At 41.5% G+C, this 12,884-nt stretch overlaps 1 protein-coding gene across 4 annotated transcripts in view; it reads left to right on the top strand.

Moving 5' to 3' along the window:
• Positions 1–12,884, top strand: part of CHAF1B (chromatin assembly factor 1 subunit B) — a 31,232-nt gene that overhangs the window by 14,565 nt on the left and 3,783 nt on the right. For all 4 annotated transcript variants that reach the window (XM_073361099.1, XM_073361127.1, XM_073361119.1 and 1 more), the window contains 5 exons: positions 1,632–1,725; positions 2,641–2,710; positions 2,825–2,916; positions 4,466–4,628; positions 5,773–6,201. In XM_073361099.1, the coding sequence (XP_073217200.1) occupies positions 1,632–1,725; positions 2,641–2,710; positions 2,825–2,916; positions 4,466–4,628; positions 5,773–6,201 (848 nt within the window). The remainder of the gene's footprint in view (positions 1–1,631; positions 1,726–2,640; positions 2,711–2,824; positions 2,917–4,465; positions 4,629–5,772; positions 6,202–12,884) is intronic.

Raw genomic sequence — 12,884 nt, 5'->3', positions numbered from 1 at the left:
TGCCTTCCAAAATCTGAGAGGGACGAGGTGTGGGGCATGCTTTCAGAAGTCTTAAAAGAGCAACACTCTGATCAGAAACTACAGAACCCGAACCACCAAAAAAGAAAATCAACGTTCTGCTGGTGGCATCTGACTCAGATGATGAAAATGAACATGCATTGGTCTGCACTGCTTTGGATTGTCATTAAGCAGAACCAGTCATCAGCACGGGCGCATGTGGAATGGTGGTTGAAGCATAAAGGGACGTATGAATATTTATGTGCCAAATGCCCTAAATATCTTGTGACGCTGGCTACAACAGTGCCATGGGAATGCCTGTTCTCACTTTTAGGTGACATCATAAACAAGAAGCAGGCAGCATTATCTTCTGCAAATGTAAACAAGCTTGTTTGTCTGAGCGATTGGCTGAACAAGAAGTAGGACTGAGTGAACTTGTGGGCTCTAGAAGTTTTACATTGTTTTATTTTTTTGAATGCAGGGTTTTTTTATTTACTTCTACATTTGTAAATTCAACTTGCATGATAAATAGATTGCACTACAGTACTTGCAATTGAAAAATACTATTTTTTGTTTTTTTTACAGTGCAAATATTTTTAATAAAAAATAAATATAAACTGAGCACTATACGCTGTGTTCTGTATTGTAATTGAAATCAATATATTTGAAAATGTAGAAAACATCCAAAAATATTTTAAAATGGTATTCCATTGTTTAACAGCGCGATTAATCGTGATTAATTTTTTTAATCGTTTGACAGCCCTAGTTATATTGCATTAACATTTTTATTACTAATGCAGTAGCTTGCAGTCATCTGGTGGGTGTAATATAATTTTTGAGTGAAAATATATTGGTAAAAAGTTCAAAATCCCAGGAGAGAAGCAGAAGAGGTTTTTTTCCCAAATTAATTCTGAATGATAGTAAAATAACTTTTGGAGTTGTCTGTAAAAGAATGCATATCTCTTTTCTTTAGGAAGTAGCTTAAGCAGGTTTGGTTATACTGAAAAACAGCTCTAAAATGGATCTGAGGGGGCATTTTTAAATCTCTAGGATTAGAGTTAAAATAAGATTACCTAAGGGACAGGCTCTTAGTTTCAGTTAATATGTAACTTGAATATTTACTTAAAATAGTAAATAGTCTTCCCATGTCTTTATTTAATTTTTGATTCTCTTTATATTTGAATTTCTTGGATCCATCACATTGCATTTTTTTCTTTCTTAATATTATTATATCCAAGCAATAGTGCTACTCTGTAAATAAAATGTATCTTCATCTGTTTCCCTTACTGGTGACTAATTTAATTTAAATAGCTATAATAACATAATAAAGGGAACGGAGAGGAATAGTCAAGTCTAATATGCCTTTGAAGTATGCTAATCAGTATATGAAGAGGGATCCAGGGAGACTACCATTAGCCATAGAGATTTGAAACCACCCAAAATAATAATTTACAAAAACCATTTGGAGGTAGTAAAATCTTAAATTATTTTAAGACCCGCTAAAGACCCATTTAAACTGGATCGCATAACCAGCTGATTGTCACACTTTAAGATAAAGGTATTGACTAGAATTAATGGTGTTTTTCAGAGATGATATTTTAAAAAAAAAATTTTATTCTTTTGAAATGTTACAGGTGAGAAGCTATCGGATGTTTCATGATGACAGCATGAAATCATTCTTCCGCAGGCTTAGTTTTACTCCTGACGGCTCTTTGCTTCTCACTCCAGGTACGTGAAAGGAAGATATACCAGGTGCATGTGGCAGCCCTGGGTGGGCACTTTGCCCTTGTGTCAGGAACATCACTTTTTGAAATGTCAGAGAAACATGGACATGTTGCAGAATATAGCCACCTGCTACAGCAGCAAGAGGGGTTAACAGTATCTTGTTCTTGTTACATACTGCTGCTGGTAGTCACCTGTGGCTCCCTATTTTACAGAGTAGGCTAAATTCAGTGTGTATCTCTGTATAAATTTGCAATCAGTTTGACATTTTATTAACCAACATCAGGAAACTCAGACCTTCAGTGTAGTGTTAACACTTGCATAAGGCATTCTTTATGAAATTCCTGGTATATCAATAATGTCGCACTGTCAGAATCATAGAATCTCAGGGTTGGAGGGGATCTCAGGAGGTCATCTAGTCCACCCCCCTGCTCAGAGCAGGACCAACCCCCAATTTTTGCCCCAGATCCCTAAATGCCCCCCTCAAGGATTGAACTCTCAACCGTGGGTTTAGCAGGCCAATGCTCAAACCACTGAGTTATCCCTCCCCCCCGAAAAAGGACTATTTTCTTTTTTGACTTATTCTGACTCTACTCCTTTGTGTCCTTCTTCTTAAAAGCATTCTGATTTATTAATAAGACCAACACTACAAAGTGGGGTCTGTTACCTGCATAGGCATTGATGTTGCAGCCATTTGCAAAAGTAAAGAGAAGCTTGTTTTGGAGCAGTATATAAGGAAAACTAAAATTGATTTAAAGTAGTATTTGGGATACATTTTCAAGTTGTGGTCAGATCACAAAAACCTGGCCCTTTGCCCTAAGGCTAATGCTTGGGAAATAAAATGTTTATAAATGTAAGTTTGTGTGTTTAGTACCTTTGAATTGATGAGTAATGCTTTGAAACTTTTTTTTATTTTCTCAGCTGGCTGTGTTGAATCAGGAGAGAATGTAACCAACACTACATATGTTTTTTCGAGAAAAAATCTTAAAAGGTAGGGTTTAATATACCTAAATTTTCTTTATAAAATATATATATGGGTGTGTGTGTGTTTGTGTATATATCCATTTCACATGCCATTTTCTGAAGCATTTCTTCTTTCTAATAGGCCTATAGCTCACCTGCCCTGTCCTGGAAAGGCAACTCTAGCTGTTCGCTGCTGTCCAGTCTACTTTGAGTTGAGACCAGCACATAAGAAAGGTACCATAAATCCTTTTGGGGAGCTTCTTTTACAGGAAATCTGCTGGAAGGCAAACCTGACTATGTTGCTGCAGGTCATACTATTTTATGTCCTAGCCTTTTAACATTCCTTCAGGATAACTGTTGTACCACATCTGAGAAGCTATTTGCTGATTCTAAGGCCTTAAATTCACTAAGTGCCTTTTTGAGTGGTTTTTGGTTTAGTGGATAAATGTTCTCACTTGGCCTCTTATGCTGCAGAAACACGGCTTGGTGTTTTCCTACAACTTTTTAACTCACTGGTGTGAATAAACATAAATAACTTGGCCCAGCATTAAGGAATCACCTAGTAAAATATTTTTTTAGTCCTGATTGCCCACATCACAGAACCACTACAAAATTTGTCACAGTTTGCAACAGTTGGAGATATTTGTTCAGGAGAGCTAAGGCTAAAATAGCACTAGTGTTGCTGGTGAAGACTGGGATTCATTGGCCGAGATGTGGTGAGGGGAAATTTGTACACAAACTGCACAATAACTGGCTGTCAGGAAGTGAAAACCTGAGCCTATTGAAGTCAGTGGGGCCGGGATTTCACCCTAGGGTTTTTAAACCAGACTATTCCCATTCTTCCTAAAAGGCACAGATTTCCTCAATTCTAACTGGAGCACAATAAGGCCCTCTCCTTTGATGTGTATAACTCACAAATTATAGTATCCCTTACAGGATCCTATTACTTAGTGCCATTTTTTTTCCACCATAACCTTCAGAGATGCTGTTGGAAGAGAACTAGATGGGATTTTGTCAATCTGTCAGTCCTTTATTAAGCAGAGGTGTCGCTGCTGCTTCCACAACACTCTCATGAAAGCAAAAGATCCAGACTAGGGCTGAAATGTACAAATTTAGATGCCTAAAATTAAATAAATGGCCTGATTTTCAAAGGCATCGTCATGGAAGTCAGTGGGGCCTGTGTGTTCAGCACCACTGCAAATAAAGGCCAGTTAGTGCTTACCTTTTAGCACCAGCTGGAAAAAATGTTGCTTCGGTATCTTTGTCCTCTAGCCATGCAAAGAACTAATCCTAGTCCAGAAGATTAGCCAACAGTTGAATTTAAAATTACAAAAGGAAATGAAATTCAGGCAGAAAATGGATTACATAGCAAGTTATGTTTTATATAAATTTGGTAAGATTGTGAGTTAAAGTAAATTTTGAGATTTGATTATTCAGACCTTGAGTTAAAGTGCAAAAAAAGCTTCTGAATAGTTTAACAGGAGGATTGTCATTCCCACTTGAATACTTTAAATAAAGCCAAAAAGACCAAACTTTGCCCCAACCATTAACCTTTTAGGCTAAGACTAAATAGGAGAAACTTAAGTCCAAAGAGTAGCTTTTCCAGAAAATTGTATATACTTGAAAATAGTGTTATATAATACAAGTGCCAACTTCTCAGCCAGAATATTGGTACTGATACACTGCAATGATAAAAACTCTGTTCAAGCACTTAAGTTAGTACAAGCAATATGATTATAATGGTGTGTGATTTTTCTCAGTGTTGTGTTCTTTGTACTCCTAGATGAAGCTTCACGGACGTCAATCCCTGCTCTAATAAATCTGCCCTATCGGTTGGTGTTTGCTGTTGCTTCAGAAGATTCTGTGCTTTTCTATGATACACAGCAGTCCTTTCCCTTTGGTTATGTATCCAACATACATTATCATACTCTGAGTGACATTTCATGGTAGGTAATTGACGGATCCTTTAGATTTGTCATGGTAGAGTGAGTTGTCACTCTTATCTTCTCTGAACCCTGAGGATCCTCCTATTTCTTGCTTTACACATCTATCAATCAGTTGTACTTATATGGTTACCATAGTACCTGAGCGCCTTGCAATCTTGTAATGTTTTTCCTCATGACACCCCTGTGAGATAAGGCAGTGCTATAATCCACATTTTACAGATGGGGAACTGTGGCACCAAAAGACCAAGTGACTTACCCAAGTCCTCTCACAGTCTGTGGCTGAGCTGGGAATTGAACCTAGCTTTCTCATGGCCCAGACTGCAGCCCTAATCACTGGACCATCCTTCCTCTCTAGGGTCTGTACCAGAGGTTCTCAACCTATTTACCATTGTGGACTGCATATGCCTGTGTTATGTTGGCCACATCCACACAGTATATATACTGCTTGTATGACCCTGAGGATGTCACATGGGCCGCAGCTGTGTGCTGATTGCACTGCAAGCGGGCCGCAGGTTGAGAACCACTGGTCCATACTGTAGTCAGTATCCTTACAGCTGAGGACTGGATACGGGGCTTCTTTCAAAACCTGTCAATGATGTTCATGAAGAGGGGCTGCATGAGAACGTGAACAGAAAATTAAGATTTCTTAATTCACCAGTGGTCACTGTTTGGTGAAGTGAATGGCAAGGGCCTGTTCATGTTGTTGCTGCTGCAGTGCTTTGCCCACTGCCAGCACAAAGGGCAAGAAATGCAGCCAAACCAGTGCTGAACACAGTTTAACTCTAATGTAAATTAGGACAAACCACATTCAGCACCATGTCAGAAATCATGGTTAAAAGGTGCTGAACTGTATACCTGCAGTTAAATTGTATTCAATATCACTTTTGGCTGCTGTTAGTAATGGGTTATTCCATACCACAGACAAAGCCAGAGGAACTAAGTTAATTGTCAAGGCTGCGCTTCTTGAACTGTTGATTGTTTGAGTTAGATGGTGTCTTTCAGGGCATTTCAGGTTTATTTACATTTACACATTTAGCTGGGGATGGGGCAACTTGTATGATTGACATGGGATATGTTTCTGGGGAGAGTGGTCAGGACTAGCTCAGTTTCTCAGATTTCTTCCCTCTGAAAAAAAAATAAACAGGTCCAGCGATGGATCCTTTCTTGCTATTTCTTCCACGGATGGATACTGCTCTTTTGTGACATTTGAGGAGGATGAGCTTGGAGTACCGTTGAAAGAGAAACCGGTGTTGTGTGTCACGACCGCTAGTGCAACAGAGAAGAAAATGAAGAAGAGTCAGTCACAGAAGGTTGTCTCCCCAGTCCCCAGGCCAGTTGATGGAACCCCTCCGAACAGGACCGTGGATCCAAGTAATCTCACACTCCAGCCTAAAACACCAGCAGCAATAATAACCAACAAGGATTCTCCCTCAACACCCGTTGGCATCAAAAATATTCCGGCTTTATCCTCAGACGAGAGGAAAACCATGCAGCCATCCAGCCAAAGTGCTAAAATAAACCAACCCAGGAGGATTACTCTAAATGCTTTACACGGTTGGAGTAAGACGCCAAGGTAAGATTTATATTGCAGTTTCCTGTGATAAATGTGAAGGCCAAAACAAGCTGTTTAGAAGTATCAAGGTTTAAAAGTAATTCTGTAGCTATTTTTCATTACCCTTATGTTCCATTTATACTCCAAGTGAAAAGTCAAAATGACTTCTAGTTCCTAAATTTGCACCTTAATTATAGCAGAGTGACAACTCTGTTATGGTTACGGTTAAGACACGTTTTTGTTTAAAGCTCAACTCTAAAGTGTTCTAAAAATCTACAAAAAGAAAAGGAGTACTTGTGGCACCTTAGAGACTAGCCAATTTATTTGAGCATAAGCTTTCGTGAGCTACAGCTCACTGGTTAGTCTCTAAGGTGCCACAAGTACTCCTTTTTGCAAATACAGACTAACACGGCTGCTACTCTGAAACCTAAAATCTACAGTTACTCAGATTGGCTTGAAATTTGGTGTACCTCTTGGGGATGTGGGATTCTGTTAGCAATCCAAATTTGGGGCCATTGAACTAAGGGGTTTCTGACATACAGTCCCTTCTCCCAAACCCTCCCTCCAGCTTTTCTTAAAATTTACAGATTCTGGCAACCTATAATTCTGTAAACATCAAATACAGATCAAATAGAGGCTCGGCTCATCGCCCAGAATCCCAGACACTGAGGGTTACCCAAGCAGAGCGCAGGGCACCTACCAGGCCTTTGGGGAAAATCAGATGAAAACTTTACTTGAAAAAGATTTTACTTCTGCAGTTAGACATGTGACAACTCACCAATCTATCTGCACGACTAATAGATTGTGCCACACATGCATGGACAGAGGATTTAACAGATTAATAGTAAGGCTACATTTTGGTCACTGGTATTTTTAGTAAAAGTCATGGACAGGTCACGGGCAATAACCAAAAAGTCACAGCCCCGTGACTTTTACTAAAAATACCTGTGACTAAATCTTACCTGCACGGATGGGGGCGCATCCTGAAGACTGCTGCTGGGGGAAAGGAGGGTGGGGGAGCAGAGCAGGCGATCCTTCTGCTGGAGGGGGTGTGGTACAGGGTCCCACTAATGGTCCAGGCAGTGGGCGGCCCACAGCCCTCCTGCTGCTGGTCCCAGACTGCTGCTCCAGGGCAGTGCTGAGGACCGGCTGCCAGAGCAGCAGCCAGTGCAGCTGGCCCTGGGGCTTCCCCAGCTGCTGGGGTGGTCCTGGGGTCAGCTGCACTAGTGCTGCAAAATTCACAGTCTTAGTTATTAGCCTTCAAAGTTTCACACTAGCTGGATAGCTCCAGGGGATAAGCAGTAGTTGTATGAACTTGATCCACCCAGACAATGTCAGTTTGAGTCCCTCACCCCCCTCCCTTGGACAGAAATTTAGAAGAGGTTGGTGGCATATTGCTAAAATCCATCTTAGAGGTTTTATTTATTTTGGGGAGTGAAAAATGCTTGCTGGGGCAGTATGTGTGAGGCAGTGGTGAGACAGGTTAGGGTTGCATTGTGGGGAGGGGGATAAGTGGGGATGGGAGGTAGGGGAGGTGAAAGTTTGGGGGTAGCAGGTGAGGGATACATGGGGTGAATGGCATAGGGTCTAGTGAGAGAATAGGGACGGGGTACCTGTGGGTCCACATTCTCCACTTCTATATGAGTCTAGGATCTTGGGGGGGTCCCTATCCCCCCATGAGACTGGGTTCTGGCGGGGGGGCCTAGTCCCAGGGTGTCTGAGCCCCACTCCCTGCCCACTCGTGTGTACATCAAGATCTGAGGGCCTCCTGCCTCTTTAAAGGTATGGAGGCCCCTCTCCCTGCTCCCCCTCATGTGAGCTGGGGTAGGGAGGGTCTTGCCTCCTTGGGGGTGTCTGAGATTTGCTTCCTACCCCCTGTGCATGTGCCCAGAATCTAGGGAATCCCTGCCCATGTTTTAGGGGCTGACCCCCTTCATGTGAACCAGATTCTGGGGAGGGGTCTAAACCATTCTCCTTGTCCCCGCCTCAGGTGAGTTGTGATCTGGGGGTCCTAATGGTCCTAATGGGAGCCATGTTCTGGGGCAGGCTTGCCTTACTGAGGCAGTCTGAGACACTTTCCCTACCCCCTTCTGTGAAGCAGGATGTGGGAAGTTCAGAACAGGCATACTCAAAGCACCAAGAACACTGAACACACCTCTGACACTGGGTTGAGGAGCTGAAGATGGGCATGCATGACGCACATCAGAAACTCTCCAGCATTGGGAATGGGGGAATGGAAACACCCACTGACATGAAGAGACCAGTTCACGTGTCTCAGAGCTATTGATTCAGGTCATATTCATCTCCTTGAGGTGTTCTAATTCAGGTGAGACCATCACAGTGGGATAAATGGGCCACTTTATACCTCTCTGAACCTCCTATGCTACAGGTCGATGTGTAGATGCTACACCTACTGAGAATACATGGGGTGGGAGCCATGAGGGAAAACCCAGACTGACCAGACAGTACACAGAATACAGCTTCTTTTCAGAAAGTTATGGTGGCTCTCAAAAGAACCTGGTGGTCCTCTCGTCATCCATAGGGGGAAGATTGGATTCCAAGACCAGGTCCAGTTGCAAACCTGGGTACACTGGCACATGAACATATCAGAAACATCCCCCACTCACCTTGCATATGGTGTGTGTGTGGGGGAAGCCTGGACAAAATGGGGTGGGGGGGCCAGCTGGGAGGGCAGCCAGACAGGAAGGGACAGGGCTGGTTAGTGGGGCTGAGTGGTTGGGGGAGAAAGGTATAGGGCCAGGATTGGTAGTCCACTTGGCCTGCATGCTATCTACAACTGCAACTTTCTGTTTAAAAAAATAACCTAGGAAATTAAATAGCAAAAAAACCTTGGTTAATGAAGAGTTAAGGTTTCTCAGTGCCAGCTCATGTCCTTCCAGAGCTTCGAGTTCAGAAAAACTCAAACTGCAGAAAACCAGGAAATACAGAATTACGGTACACTGTTGCCCTCAGACATCCATAACACACATAGTAGCACTCTGACTTTTCACTGCACAGGAAAGAAGCTACCTGCCCTGCACTCAAACACTTTAGCCTACTCTCCTAACACCACCACATTTGTGAAATTTAACAACCACTACACACTTACTCAAAGGACAGCATCTGCACTTATGTTTTCCCTTACCCAGCAGCAAACCCATGGTCTGCTCTCATATCTCACTTCACTACTGACAAGTCTAATGGCAAGACCTGCTCGCTGCCCTCCCACCCCCCAGTGCCTTGCTACTGAGAAAACCTATGCAGTTTTGCAATAAAATGATGCAGACTAGCTCCGCAGGGTACACATGCTCCCCTTTCTTTTACTTGTACATATGTGGTGGGTGCAAACCTTGATTTCTTCATATCACAAGCACAGCTCTCTGTGACACTCTTCAAACTAATCCCCATCTCCTCAGCACACAAACACCTCTACCAACCTGCACCACCTGCTGCCTCCACCATTCAATACAACTACATCTCGCACGCTGAATACAGCTGCAGTGCATGTGGATTATTTCCAGTGGCTATTCTAGCTCCAGCGGGGCTGAGTCAAAGTTACATGGGCGTTTGTTAACTCTGTATTTCTTGGTTTTCTGAAGTTTGAGTTTTGCTGAACTCAACATTCTGGAAGGACACAAGCTATTACTGGGCAACCTTAACTCTGCGTTAATTTATTTTTTTTTGCCATTTAATATATTTTTATCCAAACACTGAACTTGCATGTTGTTCTTGGTGCTTGTGGATGCAGCTGGTTCTATCTCTGACCCAATTCCCACAATCAAAGACAGAATCTTCAGTGGTATACACAGGTACTTCAGTGAGTGTCTTATTTCAAGTTATCAAATAGCAGGCAAGCAGAAATGTAGTCACAGAATAACTGCATGAGTTTGCAGTCAGGGGCTTCACATTCTTTTGGTTTATTTACATGCGCCACTTTGATGTGCTGTTGTTGGTGAGATTTTCTAAAATTATGTTGGAAATGTTATTAGAACATTAAAATGAAAATATCCACTGTCCCTTTTTGTGACAATAATGTAGAATGTAGTGACAGTAATGTAGACTGTGGTGGATGTTGAGCTTTTATGTAATAATCTAAGAATACAGATATGTAATAGCTTTATGAATGCTGCATGTGATCTCAGTGAGGCAGTGGGCAAAGTTAATGTATATTATGTAGGATTTTTGGACTTACAGTTGTGAATATATTGATCTAACTTAATAGAGGGCTGCTGGAAAAACAATCAGAAAAGCAATACAGTGGCTCTAGATAAGCAGCCTCCCAGCAAACACATGGGGGGTAATTAGAGGACAATAGCCTACTTCCAGGCTCCAGCTCAAAGATACACAGCTGTTTTGCTAGTCCTGTGAGCTAACAGGTCAAAGGGTTGTACATAGTTAACAAGTGACTTAGTCTCTGGAAAGGGGGTGATCAAAAAGACTGAGCAGCTTTTAAAGGACAATCCCTGAAGAAGAGGGGTGTGAACTGTGTTATTAAGGAAACAGATATGCCACCCAGGGTTTAGTGGTCTTGGAGGTGTCTATAGGAATCTTAGACTTACCAGGATCAACATGGGGAAGATGGATAGACTCCTGGTAAGTTAGATATGAATATAGTTACTCAGTTTATAGTTTTAAGACTTATTCTGAAATACTTTTGTTTTAAATAAATACTTTGCTTTAAGAAAGTTGTGTGGTCACTGTTTTAACCACTGGCCACTGTTCCTGAAGGTAACAGAACTAACGAAACTGAACGTAAATCAGGCCTGCTGAGGTAATCACAGTTGGCACCTGGGGACTACAGCGTAAGGCCCTGTCTGAGAGTGGGAGAATTGTGTGATTCCACCCCTAAAGAGGTGATGGTGAGAGGCCCGAGACCTGAGAAGGAATGCATTCCAAAAAAACCAGGTGGGCTTTGAGGTGTAGTTAGTCCAATAAATTACTCTGATAACTGTGTCCAAGACCAGGCAAGCTTGTTTTATGTTCTGCTCTTCCTGCATGTACACACAAGGATGTAAACATGCTCAGTCAAGCTTAAGGAGAAATTTGTATGAATCGTAGTTTAAAGAATTTGATGGCTTAACATTTTAGGCTTTACTTGGGATTATTCTCCAAATTGAAGATATACAAAAACTAAAAGCATATTTGCCATAAAAGGGAGATTTTCAAAGGCACAAACCCCCAGCTCCAGTTGGGCACTTTCCTCCAACTTCTGTCTTTAAAAATCTCCCCATAAAACTTTATATACTGGGTTAATCGATAAATGGAGCTCAAGTAATTTTAAATAATTATCCCATAAATACCATTTAAAACTGGGAGGGATCCTTCAGGAGTCAGTCCTTGGTCCAGAACATTCAATATTTTCATTAATGACTTGGATAATGGAGTGGAGAGTATGCTTTAAAAATTTGCAGATGACACCAAGCTGAGAGGGGTTGCAAGCACTTTGGAGGATGGAATTAGAACTCAAAACGACCTTGACAAACTGGAGAATTGGTCTGAATTCAACAAGATAAAATTCAGTAAAGACAAGTTCAAAGTACTGCACTTAGGAAGGAAAAATCAAATGCATAACTAAAAATGGGAAATGACTTGCCTAGGCAACAGTACTGCTGAAAAGGATCTGGGGGGGGGTTATAGTGGATCATAAATTGCATGAGAGTCAACAATGTGATGCAATTGAGAAAGTGGTTAATAGTATTCTTGGGTATACTAACAGGAGTGTCATATGTAAGACACAGGAGGTAATTGTCCCACTCTGCTTGTACTGGTGAGGGCTCAGCTGATGTACTGTGTGCAATACTGGATGCCACACTTTAGGAAAGACGTGGACAAATAAGAAAGAATCCAGAGGAGAGCAACACAAATAAGAGGTTCACAAAACATGACCTATGAGAAAAGGTTTAAAAAAACTGGTCATGTTTAGTCTTGAGAAAAGACTAGGAGAGAACCTGGTAAGTCTTCAAGTATGGAAGGGCTGTTAAACTGGCTCATGATTAATTGTTCTTCATATCCACTGAAGGTTGGACAAGTTGTAAGGGGCTTAATTTGCAGCAAGGGAGATTTAGGTTAGATATTAGGATAGTTGAGTTCTGGAACAGGTTTCCAAGGGAGGTTGTGGAATCCCCATCACAGAAGGTTTTTAAGAACAGCATGGACAAACACCTGTTAAGGATGGTCTAGGTATATGTGCTGCCTCAGTGCAGGGGGCTGGACTTGATGACCTCTCGAGATCCTTTCCAACCTTACATTTCTGTGACTTTGTGCCATAACATAGAGACAGCTGTCTGCAAAAATAAAAAGAAAACATTGAAGTGTTTAGTTACCTTGTTTGTCACACTCTGCCCCATTTTTTATACTTAATTTTTAAATGGCATGTCTGGTAGATTTAACAGAAGACAAGCACAAGCAATAAGTTGCTGGGAAAGTGTAATTTTTTTAAACAGTGTTTGTCAACAAACATCTGCAGAAGAAAGGGTAATCCAGCAGAAAATTGGCATTTCCCCCAGAAGATGCAAAGTCAGAACTGTCCAGTGGAGGTATAGATAAGAGATTCAACTACAGTTAAAGGACTTGCCCGTACAGTGGAAGGACTTTCTTAAGAGGCAGAGTAGAAACCTGGTCTTAGCAGCCAATTTTAATTTTAAAAATGTCTTTCATATATATAACATGTTTTGAAGTCAAGAAACAAGTACTGTGTTGCTCTA

Source organism: Lepidochelys kempii, chromosome 1, assembly GCF_965140265.1.
Source record: "Lepidochelys kempii isolate rLepKem1 chromosome 1, rLepKem1.hap2, whole genome shotgun sequence".
Lineage (NCBI taxonomy): Eukaryota > Metazoa > Chordata > Testudines > Cheloniidae > Lepidochelys > Lepidochelys kempii.
This window is presented reverse-complemented; position numbering and strand designations above follow the sequence as displayed.